Consider the following 19976-nt stretch of genomic DNA (forward strand, 5'->3'; position numbering starts at 1 on the left):
ATTTGAGCTAAGGTCTTGGGGTCGTGGGATTGAGCCCCACATCTGGCTCCACGCTCAGCACGGAGTCTGCTTGTGATGCTCTCTCTCGCTCCCTGCCCCTCCCCCCACCGGCACGTACTCTCTCTAAATAAAACTTTAAATGAGATAAAATACATTTTAATTTTAGAATAGTTTTAGACTTACAGATAACTTGAGAAAATGGTATATAGTTCCTATATACCCTCTACCCCATATTCCTTTATTATTAAACACCTTTCATTAGTACAATACTTTTGTCACAACTAAATGAACCCAGTACTTTCATGTAGTTTTTAAAACTTAAAAGATAAAACTTTTACTTAAATAGAAGAGAATGTCATTTTTTCTATAACCTCTAACTCTGAGTTAGCAACCTGATATTTATTATTTTTATTATTACTCCAGTTTCCTCTTGGCACAGATTGTTGGCCACAGACTGGAAGAAATTTTGCCTTATTCTCATTTGCCTGATGTTTGTGTATGTAGTCCACATAACTGAAACTTCATTGTTGGCTAAAGTTGTGGAAAGTGTTTTCTTGAACATAAAGTTCCACAGACATTTTCTTTTTTTTTTTTCCCCCCTCTAAGAAGGCTCCATGCTGAGTGTGGAGCCTGGCATGAGGATTGAACTCACGACCCGGAGATCAAGACCTGAGCTGAGATCAAGAGTCGACACTTAACCGACTGAGCCACCCAGCTGCCCCAAGTTCCATGAACGTTTTTGTTTTGTTTTTTTGTTTTTTTAAAGATTTTATTTATTTATTTGACAGACAGAGATCACAAGTAGGCAGAGAGGCAGGCAGAGAGAGAAGGGGGAAGCAGGCTCCCCGCGGAGCAGAGAGCCCGATGCGGGGCCCGATCCCAGGACCTTGGGATCATGACCTGAGCCGAAGGCAGAGGCTTTAACCCACTGAGCCACCCAGGTGCCCCTCCATGAACGTTTTTAAGCCCTGTGAACCATCCCCACACCTAGAATCTCATGCTGGGGGCCTTGCTTCTCCAATGAGTCTGTAAGCTCTATGAGGGTTTTCTCTCACCCCCTGCCCCCACTCCTGCTTTTTCTTATGCCCAAGAACATCCAGTCCAGGTTTGGTCTCAGAACATCCACTCAACAAATGCCACTTGTAATAAACTGCAGAAGTAGGAAAGGCTCTAGCAGATGGGGTATGGATTTTAAGTTCCTAAAAGTAAAGGATTCTTTATGAAATTTTGTGTGAGAGGTCAGACTTGACTTTGCACACCAGGATGCCACATTATTTTCCATCTGCTTCATTCAAAGAGGTAGATTTTAGTTTTCAAATGATAAAAAGCACTCACACACCAAATGTTAACATATTCTGAAGACCATATTTTTGGCTTGCTTTTAATGTCAGAGCTCTAGAAAATGGACTGTGGGGGTTTTGTTTGTTTGTTTTTTTAAACGTGTCTCCCCTAGTAAGTTTTCTTTGTTTTAACTGCCAAGTTGGTTTCAAAGAATCCTCTGGATATCTAGCAGTTAGAACAAATCCTATAGATTATACAAAGAAATAACGAACTGAATTAGCTAGGTACAGTCCTCCTTTTCATAGGAATATGACGGTTTCTTTTACAACAGAACTGAAAAAAAAAAATCTCAAATAGGTTTCTGCCCCTTTTATTCATTGATAGATCTATTTTCATCTTTTAGGAGAGTCTTTACTTCTTATAGCTAGAACTATGACTTAAAATTAAACAGCTTCTCAACAGTGTCCTAAGGTATATTCTGTACCTAATCTTAACTGGTTTTGGAAAATCCCTAAAAGCAGGCTAAACAAACCATGTAGCATTCTTGCCTCTTCCTTGAGTCTATATCATGTTACAAAACATGTGAGGAGCAAGACTTGGTTAAACAAATTGAGGAATGCGAGAAGAGAAAATTTCATACTTTGAGTTTACTACAATTGTTTAAATTTAGTCAGCACCAAACTCAATCATTAGATCGTAATTCCAAGGAAAACACTAAGGATGACTAAATAAAAATATGATGTTCATAGTAGGTGACCCAAGAACCCCAAACCAAAGTTAAAAGCAGCATCACTGACAACTTTCGAGAGAGCTGTGTATAATTAAAATTGGCTGTTCTATCAACTACAGTATAATTTTGTTTTTTCCAAAAGTGATCTGACTACCCAAGAGCATCACTATTAATGATTTATGACAGACTGACATTTGACAAGCAAGCCTAAACAGAACTTTTAATTTGTCTCGCTAAAAATCACCTTGGTTTTATGGAACGGGCAGGACCAAACTAGCCCATCTTGAGGTGAGACATGCTTTTTGAGACATTTGATACTCTAAATATAGTTCAGCTGCTGTGAAGCCTTGGGCAATTTTGCCAATGAGCTTTGAAAGAGTGGAAAGAGTGGAAAGGAACGGGCTGGACAGTACCAGAAGTAACTGAACCACACAGTGACCCAAGGAAGCTTCTAGAAGGATGTACCTCAAAAGTAAAAAATGGAATGACAGGCAAATCTCAATTTGGGGGGATACATTTCTGTCCTATCTGAAGTTTAAAATAACAAACATTCTTTTATAATCAGAAAACAATCCCTAGATTTGGCGTTGTGGGAAAAGACCCCCCGTAAATAAATAAATAAACAAATAAAGTGTTCCTGAAAAAAGGTAAAGTTTTATAAAAACATTACAAAAATGTTATTAGACTGTCCAGTTTTGTTGTGGCTTACAAAAAGCTTCCCATTCACAGCATACCAACTCCATCTGGAAGAAAGCAGGCTCTGCTCCTTCATTCATTGACATTGCTGGTGTTTAGCCTACAGACAAATGCTTTCTTTGAAGAATGGATTAAAGCTACCATAGTTACTGGAAGTAACAGAAGTTGTATGCATGTACTCTGTCACTGGGCTATTTAAAGATCATTTCCAGACTTATTTTATTACCTAAAAATCCTCTTCTTTTTTTTCAAAGCTCTGGCAGAGAATTTCTAAAAAATTCTAGATGGATTAGCAAGAAGCCAAGTGTGAAAATATAAATGAAACAAGTCTTACCTGATGTTGTACGTCAGACTCTGTTGGGCAGTTCAAAGTAATGGGGTCGCATTCTTCAGCTGGGGAGGGAAAAAGACACAGGCTTGATAAGGAACACGGTCTGCGGTGTAAGGTCTACCACGAGGACTCAGTATTATGTGCTGCTTGGACATCTGGTGAAATCAGGAAGGCCTCAGGCCTCTGCCCTCTCTGCAGCCTTGAGTAAGGCCCCTCAGCTACACCCCACTGCCTGGGAGGGCACCAGCCACCGTCCCCACTCAGCCCTGAGTACTGATTTTCAGGTCCCTGCCAGCACACAAAATTACTCAGCTGAGCCAGTCACATCCCCGCTGGGGAACCAGGGCCCTCCATCCTCTCGCCACCCTTACAACCTGTAGCCCCTGCTTGTTCATGCACTCTCGAGGGCAACCCCATGTGACCCTGCATGGCTTGCAATGTCCCCTCCCCCAGGTGAGGATAAAGGACTCATAAACTGCCGTCCATCTCGTCTGTCCAGTGTCAGGTATATATGGCCGTCCACCTAACCCCGGGGCAGGGTCCTTCCCTCACCAGCCGGGTGAATGGGAGGTGGTGTGACAACTGACATCAGGAACAGCACGGCCCAAGTACTGTGGCATCTGTCCTCTCTTCCCAGTTAAAATGTCCTCATCCTCAAGGTGAAAACCATTGTTCACAGTCTGTCCCCCAGTATGATGTGTTGTTGGGGTCTGCTGATGTTTGGCAGGCGAGCTTGGAGAATTCCAACTCGAAGCACCCTGGCTGGTCACTACTTAAGTCCCAGCTATCACAAGCTGGGCTAGAGCTCTCCGGCAGCTGTGTCCAGCCTGGTGGATACCTGGGTACAGCCGCACCAGCACCGTGATCGTACACGGCCAGTATGGGTGTGGGGATGGCGCTTTGGGAGTTTTGCAGAAAGCCATGAGATCACCATCCCAGGGTGAATGAAACATGGAGCCCTGCTTGCGGCTATTTGGACACAAATGGTGACCCTGCTGTATCCTACACTGTGGCTTCCCTTGCTGCTGGCACATGTGCTCTCCTGACCCCCAAGGACATCAGGATACATGACCATGGCAGCCCGTGGCCTAGGAACTGGGGGAAACGGGGAAGAAGCATTTGGCACGTGGCTGTTGTCCCCATGCCAAGCCCCCAGCCAGTGTGTCTGGGCTTAGCGCAGCTGTTTACAGTGTGCAGAAGGACCAATTCTGGATCGCCGGCCTGCCGGACCACACCCAACCCCTCAGCAGTGGGACCTTCCTGGAGGTGGACCCTGGCCCCAAGCAGAATGACTGACATTCCTTGGAGGAAGAGATGGCTCCCTATGAGGTGGGCCGTCAGCCTTCCCAGCCCATCCCTAGAAGTCCCCAGAAAGTCTGCACCATGAATGGCCAGAAAGTGAATGCTGGGGCTTTATGCAGGTAGAAATAAAAATATTCCAAGGGAATCTGTAGAGAAAGCATAAAAGAAATGAAGAAAAGGCAGGGCTGTAGCAAACCCATTTCAGCCCATTGCCCGCTGGGCCCGTGGGCCACCTCTGCCTGTCTGCAGTGAGGATCCTGACCCTCAGTTACAGGGGAAACCCACCCACGGTCCCCCAGCCGCATGACGAGGAGTTGGTTGGAGCCTGACGCAAGCCCGGGGTTCCAAAACCATAAGAAAGCCACCACTGCCCTGTGGCAGGCAGCTGTGGCAGACCCCAACCCCCATGGTACTGATTTGAGTCTCTGTGGAGGAGGAAGCGGAGGGTTCCCCCACCTACTTGCACCCAGAGTTTATCCAGTGATGCAAAAAGAAAAGGGGAGGGGACATGAAAGCAAGATGGAAAGAAACCTGGATACTGGGGAGGAGATAAAAGGAAGAAAAAAGAACTGAAAACAGAGGTCCGAGGTGTGACCCAATGGCAAATCCAACGTTTACTACAATAATTTACACAGGCAATAGATGAAAGAGGGCTGGGTGGGTGGCTCTATTGGTTGAGCATCCAACTCTTGATTTCAGCTCAGGTCATGATCTCGGGGTGGTGAGATCGAGCCCCACATTAGGCTCCGCACCAAGCTTGGGGTCTGCTGGAGATTCTCTCTCCCTCTGCCCACCACCCCCCGCCACTGCAGGTGTGCACGTAGGTTCTGAATTAGCTTTAATACCTGCCGAAATATCTGAATTGGCCAACCCTCATGGACTTTATCAGCACCAGGGCTCAAATTACAGTTACACCTGGAGATGCCACTAAATGTCACCACGGTGTACCCCCCATCATGGTAGGAGAGCTCCTGAAGGTAAAACAGAGGACAGGCATGCCATACCCTGACCATGAGGACTACCATGTGGCCTCAATTTCCCAGGGTCACAGCACACACTGCCTTAGAGCATCTCATGGGGGCATGGCTGCTCTGACCCCATGAATTCATATTAAATCTTCCCAGTTAGTTGACTTAACAAAATGGGACCCCATAGACTTCTCAGTTCAAATAACTACTATGGCCCAATGTAAATTAAACAGGACCTCCAGGGGTGCCTGGGTGGCTCAGTGGGTTAAAGCCTCTGCCTTTGGCTCAGGTCGTGACCCCAGGGTCCTAGGATCAAGCCCTGAATCGGGCTCTCTGCTCAGCAGGGAGCCTGCTTCCCCCCTCCCGCCTGCCTCTCTGCCTACTTGTGATCTCTGTCAAATAAATAAAATCTTAAAAAAAAAACAAAAAAAAAAAAACAGGACCTCCAAAGATCAAAACTTATTATATAAGACCTGAAGAGTGAAAGGCTGATTATCTCCTGCTTCTCATTTAATAGCTGAATGCGACCTCGTCTTAAACCTGGAGGAAAATGAATGGCACCTCAAAGTGCATTACTGCAACCTTACTGCCATGGTCCCATCCATGAAAGCCCTACACCCTATGCCCAGTGTTATTGACATTACTGACTCTATCCCATCAGTCACGAGTAAATACCTGGCTATTACAGTTTTGGCTGATATGTTCTGTCTAGTGTCTACTTGAGCAGCCTATCAGCTGCAGTGTGCCTTCTTCGTCTGCAAAGGCACCCAGTACGTGGTGACCAGGATACCCATGGCGTTCCTAACAGCTTTGTTCTAGCACACGGACTTTGCAGGCAAGATCTTATCTACACCCACCCTTCTCCAGGTTCACAGGTTCACATCCTCCTCTGAGGACATCCATGTGATGCAGTCATCCAAACCACATAAGTATTGTAAAAGAGCTCACAGAAAGGGATCAGGACATTGCCCTCCAGGGCAGTGCACCGCTTGGTTCAACCCTAACCCTAAGACTTTTCTGGTAAACTAAGGGCTGCTTCATTTCTGACAAGTCCATTAAAGAGTTATGGGGCCTCTGAGTACTGCACATTAATACAAGTCCAACATCTTTTAGTTCTTTTGGAATTCTGGAAACAACCCATTCCCCATTTGCACACTTCACTTACTCCTACTCCCATTGCCAAGGTTACTTGCAAATGGGTCCACCATGAATTTGGCTCCTTCCAACAAAAGTCTACAGTGAGCATTCTCAGCAACCCCTTCACTGTCAGGGTTTCAATCTCCTTCCTCGTATTCCTCCCGAAGTCTCTGGACCACCATGATAGTCCTAAGCTTTCCATAGGCTTCTGATGCAAGAAACCACCCTCCTAGGCCCTTCTCTCTCTATACCATTAGAGCAGTGATCGCTGGCTGCAGGCTGGGCTCTTCTGGAAATAGAGGCTCTCACTGACCCTGTCCCTGTGAGGCTCCAGGCACTGCTGCCCATTCTGCCTTGGGTCATGGAAGCAACACCCTACAAGCTTGACATGGCTTCTGTGGCATTGCTGCTTAGTGGAGTCAGACTTGGACCCTCGGGCATATTCCACTTATGGGAGGGGGAGTCCCTCACTCTCCTCAGTCTCTTGCCGGATGCCATGGTGCTGGAAGAGGTCACTCTCCCCAGATGTTTGGGTTACCTGGGGGGCCCCCTTCAGACCAACTGAGCGAATAGCTGTGGGAGACTGTAGACACTACAGATGAGATGGCCACCACCAGACATGATGGAGCTCATGGAGACCTGTGCTTTTCAGCCCTTTCAGGATGTCCCTGATAACAGACAGGATTCTAGAGTCAGCACAGTTGGCCAGACTTCAGGCTGTCATCTCAGTGCTACATGCCTGGCCAACAAATGGTCCCATCAGTATTATCATTATCATTATTATTATTACTACTACTGCTACTACTACTACTATTAATATTATTATTTACAAACTCTTGAACTGTTGCCGAAGACTTGTCCACTCTGAAGTAAAGAACCCTGGGAATCTCTTGCCTCACAGATGAACAGAATATAAATCAAGGTAGCAAAGGTCTCTACCTCTAGTAAGACCACAAATATAAAGCCTTTCTAGAACACTCTCTATCCCCTTGCAGTTCCAGACCAGGGGATAGAGAGTCCCTACTGGATAGGGACCAAGACATTCATTTCACTTCTCAGAATGCACAATGCCTGGCTCTAAAAGGAGCCATTGGATGGAACTTCCATTTACTCTGTAGGCAACAGGCTACCTCAAAAGGTATAATGGGCCCCTCACAGAATTCCTGTTTTAGTTACAAAGTGCAAACAGAGCCTTTGCCTGGGGTCACTATTGCCATAAGCATTGGTTGTCTGAATTCACGCCCTTGGGGGCCAGGCACTCACTCCCCCAGTGCCACACCACATGGCCCATTCTCTCCTGGCCAAGTGATTGTTTTGCTATTTAGAGAGGCCCTCCTCTACCCTGTAAGTCTCAATCATCACTAAGATAAAAATTGATGTCAAGGCACCATGGAGTCAACTGGGGTAAAAGATCTAAGATTAAGACTCAATATTCTGTGCTGACTTCATATCTGGTAAATCAGGAGGACTTGGAACGGCCAAGGTACAAGCTCTCGGTGCTCTGCTCCATGGATATGGCCCCCTAGCTAAACACAAGCCACTGTCCCCACTCAGCCCTGAGTACTGAGTTTCAGGTCCCTGCTGGCGCACAGAATTACTCAGATGAGCCAGTCACATCCTCCCTGGGGAACCAGGGCCCTCTGTCCTCTTGCCACCCTTAGAACTGCAGCCCCTGCTTCTTCACGTGCTCCCGAGGGCAACCCCACGTGACCCTGCATGGCTTGCAGCATCCCCCTCCCCCAAGTGAGGATAAGGGACTCATAAACTGCTGTCCATCTCATCCATCCAGTGTCAGGTATGTGTGGCTGTCCGCCTAACCAAGGGCAGGGTCCTTCCCTGTCCAGCCGGGTGAGTAAATGGCACTCCAAACACATTTCCCTCTGCTTAACACCACAGCAGATGCCACTGAGCTCATCTGCTTGTTGGGCACTTTTCTATGCCTGGCGGGTAGCAGACAGTGGGAATGACACATGTCTTCAAAGCTCAGCCTCCTAGAGGACAGAGCAAAGCTACGTCAGCTCTATTGTCCAAGTGCGGATTGCCAGAGAAAGTTAAAGGAACCTGAAAGGCAGGTGCCATGTTTAACACCTTCCAAAAACTTGACTTGGGGAGGAAACCTCAATTCTTAGGTTGTTTGACACAGGGGTTAACTTTGCAGCTCCCCGACTTGTGGTGAGGACGGCACCAACACGTGGAAATCAGATTTTGGTCCCATCAGATTGGAACCTTTGTAGAATTCAACACTGCGCTCTCAACTTGAAAGTTGACAGACATAGAGAACATTATGAAAGAAAGGCTTATGCAAACTCTGAGAGTTATAAAGCATTGAAGAAAGAATCATTTATCGGGGGCCAAGAGTTAAGACTGAATGAGAGATTGGTTGATTGATCTCTTTCTTACATTCTTTAACATCCATTTACCTAGTAAGTGGCAGGGTGCTGGATTTGTTCAAACAAGGGGCTACGTTCATGGCCTCCCACATGATTCCAACTAAAGGACATTGCCCCCCACCCCTTAATAGTATTATCTGAGAAATTTAAACTAAAGGCATAGTTTTTCACTAAGATTCTATGTGGTATCTCTTGAAGTGAGAGCAGTAGAGATCTTGCCTTGGCCTGTGCGTCTCAAGAGACAGAGCCCAGCTTTCCGGCGTCTGAACCTCCCATGCTGGCTAACAATGCAGATTCCAGGCTCCACACCAGACTTACTTAACTGGAATCTCGGGGGTCTCTGGAAATCTGACATCCAACAGGCATCCCACAGAATTGAGGCACCACAGCAAAAAGTAACAGACGTGTGATTTCAGTCACGCCGGTTCTCAAAATGGCTACTATCATAATGGTCAGCTGGCATTTTTATAAAAGCATGTTTTTTTTTCACCAGTGTGAGGACAACTTGAACTTATGTACTTTTGTGAAGTGGTACCCCAAACACTCCTGTGGTCATATCCTTCCCTCTCCTCTCTGCCTTCCTCAAAAGAAAAAAAAACAAAAAACAAAAACTGTGCAGGATGGGGGCACCTGAGCAGCTCAGTGGGTTAACCATCTGCCTTCAGCTCAGGTCATGATCCCTTGGTCCTGGGATCAAGCTCCACGTTGGGCTCCCCGCTGGGAGCCTGCTTCTCCCTCTGCCCCTCCCTGCTCGGCTTGTGCTTTCTCTCTCTCTCTCTCAAATAAATAAAATCTTTTTTTAAAAATGGTGTAGGATGGTCAATTCTGTATTCAAATCTTAATTTGGGGAAGGATGGTTGATTTGGGAGTTTATTATAATAGGAGTCCCAGTCAAGGTTGAGTGGGAGGCCATGAACTTATGGAACGAGCAGGACCAGGACACAGCAAATCATGCAAGAAGGAGGGGTGTTTGGCTTCCTTTTAGAACAGGGAAGCCTATTAACAAAATGCTTCAATCTATGAGGGGAAAGATCATATATAATACAGCATATTGGCTTGTGAGTTTTAGGGCAAGTATTTTTACTTCTGAATTATTTTAGTGAATTCCTTCATATTTGTTTTTCTCCTCACTTTTTCAAATTGAACCACTACTTCTACATTTAGTTGACAAATTGCTCTAAAACATCCCAAGTATTATCTACGTGTGAGTTCCTATGCCTCAAATTTAGCAACAATAGAATTAGTCTACTTTACTTCTTTTTAACTTAAAATTCACCACAAAATTTTTTGAACAATAAAAGAGCAGGAACCCTAGAGAAAAAGGAGATAAAATCTTGATTACTTTATAATGTATTTATGTGGAATAATTTCCCCTCACTGGGAGTAGTGGTTCAAAAATGAGAATTTTTTCCCAAACACACTTTCTCTCAAATTGTGAAGAGTCACATTTCTTTCAAAAACACTTAAGCCAGCAGTTTCTACAAGATACCAGGAGCTCTTTGATATAAAATAAGCCCCACTCATGTTGCAAACTGTACAATCTCATCCTTTTTAACGGTTGTGTAATATTCTAACACACACACACACACACACACACACACACACACACACACACACACTCACACCCCTCCCTACATCTTTTCATCCATTCATCTGTCCGTGGACATGCAGGTTGCTTCCAAAGCTTGGCTATTGCAAATAATGGTGCTATAAACATAAGAGTGGATATATTTTTTTTTGAATAAGCATTTTTGTTTTATTTGGGTAAATACCCAGTAGTGGAATTACTGGAGCATATGGTAATTCTATTTTTAATTTTTTTTTAAAGATTTTATTTATTTATATGACAGAGAGAGAGATCACAAGTAGGCAGACAGGCAGGCAGAGACAGAGGGTGAAGCAGGCTCCCGGCTGAGCAGAGAGCCCAATGCGGGGTTCGATCCCAGGACCCTGAGATCATGACCTGAGCCAAAGGCAGAGGCTTAACCCACTGAGCCACCTAGATGCCCCTATTTTTAATTTTTTTAAGGAAGCTCCATGCTGTTTTGCACTATGCCCTACACCTGAAACTAATGTAACATTACGTGTCAACAATACTCAAATAAAAAACCTTAATAAAATGAACCTCACTCTTATATTAGTCCTTAGTGCCAGCAGACTCTCCCAGAATAGCTCTCAGAAAAGAGGCCTGACAGAATGAACCCTGAAATCTCTAAAATCAGGGGAGGTGGAAGCTACACATTTGTTCTTGATAAGAAAACAAGTTTAGCAGCATGTTTCATCTCAAAAACAGGCTGGTCATTGGAGCTGTGTTAGATTTCACTGTTGATTTATGGTGAAAGCAGCTAATTCAGAACCCCTCCATTCAGGACTGTGTGAGGAATGGTTTTATACTGCCCGTGGAGACAGCAGGAATATACTAGAAGCATCATATTTTGTGAAATATGGTTAGTCTGCTTAAAAAAATAAAATTTGAAGACTTTTTAACCATATGGAAACCACTGAAGCTAATTACAGGTAAATCCTCTGTTAAAGAAAGCAGGACCCCCTAAAATTCACTTAAACGTTAGAGTCCAAGGTTGGACTTAATTAGATTATATTTGCTTTTGAATCTATACTTTGTTTCTGCACTGATTCATATGGGTTCTTCCCCTAAAAACATTTATGATAAAAAGTTACCATAATATGGACATTGGGGAGGGTATGTGCTATGGTGAGTGCTGTGAAGTGTGTAAACCTGGTGATTCACAGACCTGTACCCCTGGGGCTAATAATACATTATATGTTTATAAAAAAAATTACCATAAATGTTTAATGGTGCTATTGGCCCCATTGGTAGGTTTTTAAAAATACTAGCAAATATCAGGTCATAGATGATATTATTATTATTAAAAGATTTTACTCATTTATTTGACAGAGACAGAGACCGCACGCAAGCAGGAGGAGCAACAGAGGCAGAGGGAGAAGCAGACTCCCCACCAAGCAGGGAGCCCGATGCAGGGCTCGATCCCAGGACCCTGGGATCATGACCTGGGCCAAATGCAAATAATTAGCTGAATGAGCTACCCAGGCATCCCAAGTCATAGATATTATTGAATGCAAATGTTGAAGTTTTTAAAAAAGATTTGATTCATTTATTTATTGGGAGAGAGGGAGCATGCATGTGTGCGTGTGAGTGAGTGGCAGGTGGGGCAGAGGGAGAGAGAATCTCAAAGAGACATTGTGCGGAGCAGGGCCTGACACAGGGGCTCGACCCCATGGCCCTGAGATCATGACCAGAGCTGAAACCAAGAGTCAGACGTTTAACCAGCTGAGCCACCCAGGAGCCCTTAGAGTAAGTTTATAAACTTCTAGACATTATGTATAAGATGATGTATTTCTTTAGAGATAAGAAGTCATGTGCTTGGGGCACCTGGGTGGCTCAGTGGGTTGGGCCTCTGCCTTCAGCTCAGGTCATGGTCTCGGGGTCCTGGGATTGAGCCCCGAGTCAGTCTCTCTGCTCGGCGGGGAGCCTACTTCCCCCTCTCTCTGCCTGACTCTCTGCCTACTTGTCATCTCTCTTTCTGTCAAATAAATAAATAAAATCTTAAAAAAAAAAAGCCACGTGCTTAGTTAGTTCTCCATGAATCAGGATAGAAGATATAGTCACATTTCCCATAAACGTGGTTTTCACAGTCATGTTACTTGTAAAATCTTCACCAGTTTAATTAAGGTTTTGTGAATCTCGAATTCCAGGAGAAACCCAATGATACAGTTACTGCAGTATCAGGTTGCTAAACAACCAGTCTTCTTTTTTTTTCCCCTCCAAAACAGGAAATCACTTTTAAGGGTGTTAAAAAAGATCTTTTAGACAGATCAAACTGTGACATTGCATTTTCAGAGTCACTGCAGCTCAGTGGTTGTCTCAAGCAGTGCCATTCTTGTCATGGGACTGGGAAAGAACCCTCAAGCCTGAGTTTGCACATTTCCTTCTCCCGATTTTCCTCCACCATCTGGCTCGCCTGTGTCAGGCACCATCCTGTACTCATTTCATTGGATTCTCCTTAGCATCCTGGGAGGAGAGGAGTACACTGTCCTTCCTGCACTTGGAGACAGGGAACTGAGACCCTGAGAGGTGCAGCCACCATTCTAACGGCACTCAGAGTCCAGCTAGTGGTCTGGCTACAGATTGGTTCTCTTGTCTATCTGCCTCCCTGGTGGACATACCAAATCCTTGAGCTTCTTCGGTTCAAGTGAGGTCTGCCTCCCAGCCACTCAGGTATGCATTTACAGGTTCCTGGGCCTGGTACCACACCTGCCACATGGTGATTTCAAAGCCACTGAGCCCAGAATCTGGATTTTCAACAGCTCCCCCCATGCCCTCAATAATTCTTCACGGCACACTGAAGTCGAAGCCACACCACCTGAGACTACCTCCCATGTCCCTGGTCGCCTGGTTTGCGTCTTCTACCTTCTGGCTGAACTGGAGAATCGAATCATGGACTGGAGGATTCGGGACACTTAGAGGTCACTCACCACTAGGGGAAGGGGAGCTTGCCACAAGCCTCTCTGAATACAGCCAGGATCTGGACTCAAACCTGGCCTTTGGTCTCCTTTTTCCACATCACTGCCACTCCCAGGATATGCACAGACGGCAAAAGGAATGAAATACTGGAGGTTTAATTTCTGGATGTAAGGAGAAGTGTCTAGCCAGTAAGGACTGGAGGGAGGGGAACCTTCGCAGAACCCTGGACCTAACCCCAAGTGGACCCTGGCAAGGAGCTCCCTCCTCACCCTCCAGTTGGGTGACCCTACAGCTACTCGGTCACAAGGACTGCCAGGAAAACCCACAGCGGCAGGTGCTGGGAAGTCCCACCTTTCCAGGAAGCTGGGGGCCCCTGCCATCTCTGAAGCTGCTCAGATCAGATTGTCCCTCACCCCGTCCACCCCTCCTCTCTGGCCTGTCAGCGGAGCACAAGGTAAAGACTCAAGAGGGCAACCAGATGACCCCACAACAGATTGCCCCACAGAAGAAATCACGAGAGGCTGAGCCTGGCCATGTCTACACCATGGCTAAACCATTGGTCTATGAATTACAAAAGATAGGTTTTTTGGATTTGTTTTGTTTTGCTTTGGGGCCTGACAAGCATCCTTTGCCCCTCTGTCTAGTAACAGAGCCTCTTTCCTGTGGTTTGGGTAGAATAACTGCATGCCCTCCCCCACCCAACCTCAAGGTGCAAACCTGACACACGTCCTCCATCCTCCTAAGGGCAACAACGAGTCACAGATGGCCATGTGACCCAAACTCCCCATATGACATCCATCCCTAGAAATTGTGCCGTGGGCACTGGGGGAAAGGCACACCCTTGCTCTGCCATCTCCATGGGCACCGTGTACAGCCGGAGGTGTTGGTGACCATCCTTCCAGCCATGAAGGGAAAGCCTGCCCCAAAATGGAGCCAACACAGATGAAGACAGAGAGATGAGATGAGAGACACACAGAGACTGAGCCTGAGAGCATCCTTCAAATTTGCACCTCACAGTATCCAAAGAGCAGTATCCTGAGCCAGTATGTCCCATCCCTTTTTAAAACGAGCTTGAGTTAGGTTTCTGTCATTTGCAACACAGAGCACTGTCTCTCTTCATTTTATCCATCTTAAAAACACCACACGGATTTAATGTATAATTTGTAATGAAATAATTTGTAGATTTTAATAAGAAAATCCATGCCCGAGAGAGTCAACAAGTCAAAAGCTAAACTGTCAGTATGTTTCTTCTGTTTAACAACTTTAAGGAACGAGAGATGACTTTCACTAGTGCTTTGTTCAAGACATTAAAATAATCACAAGTTCAAGTAGTTATATTAAGTGTACATACCTTTAGGGAGTCCCGTATCTTGAATGGGATATTTGTCTGACTGTGGAAACCAACAAAAGAAGAGAGTTATTTTTAAACCACATAGTTCGGTTATAAGAGCAAAGTGAAAAGAAATCTTTGTTTGGGGAAAGTCATAATTTTAGTTTAAAGCCTTGCAAGTTTCTAGCCATGGATTTATCAACAGGCCTGACCCATTGTTCGTTTTTATCCTCGGTCTATAAAAATGGAATCAAGGTTGACAAGAAGTTAATGTTGGAACATGAAACAGAATAAGGCTTCCAAACTGCTTCAGCTCTGACCGCTAAACCACACTTCCTCTCTTTTCTGCTGGGCTATTCCCCCCCACCCATTTCCTGTAGTTTAAAATTGAGGAGCATTTGTTATCGTGAATTATGGGGATAGACCCATTTCTTGTCCCCATTTCTGTGGCATTCCTTTGGCTCAACAAGCCCGTGGGCCAGGCTGTATCTCACTCATGTAGAGCTGTGTCCTGGAGTGAGTAGGACAGGATTCAAAAGCCAACCAGCCTACCCACCGCACAAAGATCTACAAAGATCTACTCATTGCGCACAATTGTACACAGTTGCTCAGTGCACTGGCTGGTGGCAGTACCATGGGAGGGAATTCAAAATAGCAAAGGCTCTTGCAATCACATATTTCTTTCCTGGTACCTCCATGCAGGTATTCTGGAAACTTTGACTTCCGATTAAACAATGTGGTAATTCTCCGATGACTTCTATGAGCAGAGTGGGAATGTGCCCAGTCTCCCTATCCTGTCCCTAACCCATGCGCAGCTCCCACTCCCCATCTGGGCCTTTGGATTCATGCCTCCAGCCTTAAAAAAAAAAAGGCTGCACCTTCCAACTTGCCTGTAGGTCTCACGCATGTCTTCCTCTGACAGAAGAGAAAAACAAACAAATGTGGAACCAAGGATTTTGTTTTAAAACTCCTTCCTTGCAGTTTCTTTGGAGCTGAACAGTGAAATTTCAGAACCTCTAGAAGCCTTGAACTCCTCTTCCACAGAAGAAATCAATCAATCAGTCATCAGTTACGGAGAACTTAAAGTCAAATTCTCCCTGAGACTAGATTCTTCTAGATAGTCTGGTCCCTGGAGCACAGAAAACACACCTGTACGCTAACACTTATCAGGCTGTTTTTAAAGTATGGACTTGCCTATTTCCTCAGATAGACTCATGAGTTTTTTTTTTAAGAAAAAGGAACTATGATCTTTGCAGCCCCGCATTTTGACTCGGTGTTAAATAAATATCTACCAGAAGTCTGTGTGAGGGAACCCACAGGCTGGAGCAAACGGAGGTTTCCTGGAGAGACTGACATTTGAGCTTGGTGTGCAGAATGCCCAAGAACTCGGGTGACCAAGAAGAAGGAGCACAGTGGTCACAGGTGGTGGGCCCAGGGGAGCAAGTCCAGGTGGTATGAAGTGTGACAAGTGTAGAAGCAGAGAGGCACGCTGGAGGAGGACAGCGGAGGATAGGAAATGACAGAGCCAATTTACATGGAAGATTCTGGAAGCAAGGTGAAAAGATTTAGGTGGGTGCCATTCCAGGTTCTTGGGAAGCTTGGCCTGTCCACCTTTGCTTTGTGTCCTGCGCTGAATATGGGAAGACATTCAACACAGTCTTGCAGGAACTCACACAAGCAAACAATTCCAGCACAGTGTGATTAAAAAGCAGGGGTTAGGCTATAGAGAAAGGAGCCTCCCAAAGCCCCAGGGTGAAGCAAAGAGAGCGTCGCTGGGGAGGAAGCACACGAGTTCCCTAGTTGAGGAAGCTGGGAGATTTTCCTCACTGCATGGAACAGTGTTAGTATCCCTGGAAGGTGAGAAGGTGTGGGGTATTTCAGGCGCAGCAAAGAGCTACACACGACTGGCTCATCGGGAGGGCTGCTGAGATGAGGTCATGGAGGACCTCATCTGCCATGATGAGGAGCACAGATTTCATCCCAGGAGCCCCTGGAATGTTCTGGGCTGACATGCATCTCCCCCCCAAAAATGTGCTGAAGTCCTAACCCTGAGTACCTCTACCTGGGACCTCATTTGAAAATAGGGTAGCTAGACATCTACAGACTTAGAGGACTAGTGAGGATGAGATCCCACTGGGGTAAGGGAGCCTCAATTCAACAGGACTGCTCTCCTTACAAGAGAAGAGACACAGAGATGGCCGCCCACAGGGAGAATTCGGCCACGGGCCAAGGCAGCAAGGACATTGGAGGAATGCAGCTGGAAGCTGAGAACCACTAGGGGTTGCTGACCACCACACACGAGAAAGGATTCTTCTCCACCAGTTTTGGAGGGACGAGAAGGGCTCTGCCCTTTCCAACCTGCAGACATGGGGAGCACTTAGGTCACCCGCTGTGTGGTCTTCTGTTGTGACAGCCCCAGCAAACTGACCTAGGGAAGGTTTGGGGAAATCAGTGTGCCCTGGCACGGAGAAGTGAGCGGAGGTGGAGACGGCTGTGACCCTAGGCGGGAAGAGAGCAGGAGTCCAAGAGCAGTGCGGGTCGGGTGCTGGGTAGGGGACTAGAAGGACAAACTGAGGGCACCTTCTAGTAGCCAAAGGCCCTCATTCAGGATGACAGCACAGGGAATGGGGAGCGACAGCCCCAGGGCTGGCCCATGCTCTGTCTTTCTGGAATGCAAGGACAGAGGATGTTTTCCTCTTGATTTCCACTGTGTGTCCAGCTTTGTCCCCAACGCTACCCCCAACGAACTATGCAGTGGGGACTCAAGACTTAAGGACAAACTCCTCAAAACACTGAGGTGCCTCGTGAATCACCAAAGACTTCAGGACATTTCATCAAATTATATTGTCTAATGATATTGACGTGTGTCTTTTACATCATTCTAACTACATTGATCAGGATTTTTCATGGGCTGTGCAGTTCTTCTCCTCCAAACACTTTTTTTTTTTTTTTAAAGGAGTGTGTCACCCCCTATATGCACAATAACACATGTAATGTTGCCAGAGGCATGGATTTGGTCATAACCAAGAGGCAGTACCACACAGGAGAGCAGGGCTCCTGTCTGGGTGACTTTTTATGAATCTGTGAACTTTCTTCGCTTCACCTGTACAATGGGGTGGCTGTCCTCCCATCTCACTGATGACCTGGAGGATGAAGAACCATGTATGTGAAGTCCTTGGTAAGCCTTAAGCAGCAGACACGCCACAGCGTGGTTCTGGGAGGGCAGGGCAGGGACCGGAAGCCAGCTGCTGGGTCTGCATCCCACCTAGGCTGCTTCCAATGTGGGCGACTTACCCCAACCCCTGAGTCTCAGTTGTTCATGTGTGAAATGGGCAGTGCTTACCTTACAGGGTTATTGCAGGGAATAAATGCAGTAACATGAGTGAATCAAACATCTGTGCCCGCAGGCCCCCAGTAACTCTATACTAGTCCTGTTTTTGCCTTCCATCTCACACTAAATATTTTGAACTCTGAAGAAGGGGAAGTTAAACAGAGGACTGACAAGTATTAAAAATAGACAAGAATACAAAGACCTGATATAATCTAAGAAGATCACAAGAACAGAATCCAATACCATTTTTAGCCCTGAGAAACCCAAACTTCATTACATCACAGAGAACACCGCGATAAAGAAATTTATCTTGGGAAAACCTGACTTTGGGGTTTCTGATCTTCGTGTAAATACTGAGCAATAAAAACGTAACAAAGGGAAAAAAGAAATAACAAGGGTTGTCACCACTGATGTAAAGATTGTAACCTACCGGGTTAAAGGATAACGTGCTAGGGTCTGTGTCCTCCACTGGCTCCTTTGCCATCTGATCTGTAAAAAACAAAACAAAACAAAACAAAAAAATGGAGATTATTTTAATGTAAGAGCACAGATGTGTCCTTTGAGAACTGTCTTCCTATCGATGCAAGCTACCCTAGTCACTGGAAACAAAACAGGAAGGAATGGGGTCAGATAGCACCAAGAAAGAGATTAAGACAAACTTTTCTTAAAAAAAAACCCCAAAAAACAAAACAAAAAAAACCCACACCATATTTTAGACAGTTCACTTGTAGAGATCTACAGACACTCGGAGTTCTACATAACTATGGATATGCAGATGTGGTACCCATGACTCTTCAGTATAATTTTTTAAAAAGATTTTATTTATTTGACAGACAGATATCACAAGTAGGCAGAGAGGCAGGCAGAGAGAGGGAAGCAGATTCCCTGCTGAGCAGAGAGCCCAATGCAAGGATCCCAGGACCCTGGAATCATGACCTGAGCCGAAGGCAGAGGCTTTAACCCACTGAGCCACCCAGGCGCCCCTCTTTGGTATAATTTGATTATAACTTTGAGCAGGAATGACATGACCCAGATTTCTTCTTTTCTCCATGTTTCCCACTCCTCTGTACTTTTTTTTTTTAGATCATTTTAAAATATTAAACTTCTGGCTGTGGTTTAGGTAAATTAATAGTCAGCAATCTCCTGGGATTATCATCAAACAAAAAGTGATTTTTCACTTCCCAAAATTTTGTTTCTTATTTATCACTTGTTGCATTTAAGAAACCGAATGAGGAAAAAGAGAGAAAGGTATAGGCCTTGGTTGAGGCCACCACTAGATCTGAAGAATTTGTTCAAAGTAGAAAAGAGCTCACACTCCAAGACACCTGACCAGACATCTGTCAGAAAACTATGTTAATGAAGAACCAAATCTGTTTGAGTGCAGCCCTCTAGATTTGGGTAGTGCACAACCTACAAAACCCTAAGTGTAAGCCTTAAAACAGCCAAGAGTCAACTTAAGCTGAATTAAGTAAACACTGTGGACGAGGCACCAGGCCCAGGAAATGCCTTTGGGGATCCAAACGAGCACATCAAGACGATTTATTGATATATTCATTTACGTTTGTTCTCCCTCACGGTCTCCTTTCTAGAATGTGTCTGGGCTTTCCACAGGACTTTGCCTGGCGGGTGTTGAAAATGCCCAGAAGAGAATGTGTGTGAAGTGTGAAGGGAACATCTGTTTGTTTTACGACAGCCTCATCACTAGGGAGATTAAACGAAGTGGCCCAGAGGAGTGAGGACAAACGGAGACAGCCTTCTGCCAGCATCCTCCCATGGAAGTGGGGACAGATGTCTGCAGTCGCACAAGCAGGGACAATGCCCTGGTCCCTGGCAGGGCCCAGAGGTAGCAAGGCCACATCAGGGGATGCACAAAGGGGACTTCCCTGCACTAGCAAAGAAACCCATGATGTGTGCCTGGCCCCAAAGCAGAGGGTTGCTGGAGCTCAAGGGTTTTCTATGGCTCAGACCCTGAGGAT

The 19976-nt window shown here is 45.6% G+C and overlaps 1 protein-coding gene across 2 annotated transcripts in view; it reads right to left on the reverse strand.

Moving 5' to 3' along the window:
• EDARADD (EDAR associated death domain) overlaps positions 1-19976 on the reverse strand; it is a 62381-nt gene that overhangs the window by 33738 nt on the left and 8667 nt on the right. For both annotated transcript variants that reach the window (XM_032883112.1, XM_032883113.1), the window contains exons 2-4: positions 18431-18489; positions 14691-14730; positions 3042-3100 (exon numbers count right to left, since the gene is read on the reverse strand). In XM_032883112.1, the coding sequence (XP_032739003.1) occupies positions 3042-3100; positions 14691-14730; positions 18431-18489 (158 nt within the window). The remainder of the gene's footprint in view (positions 1-3041; positions 3101-14690; positions 14731-18430; positions 18490-19976) is intronic.

The sequence above is a fragment of the Lontra canadensis genome, unplaced genomic scaffold (genome assembly GCF_010015895.1).
Source record: "Lontra canadensis isolate GAN:19392208 unplaced genomic scaffold, GSC_riverotter_1.0 scaffold85, whole genome shotgun sequence".
In the NCBI taxonomy this organism is placed as follows: domain Eukaryota; kingdom Metazoa; phylum Chordata; class Mammalia; order Carnivora; family Mustelidae; genus Lontra; species Lontra canadensis.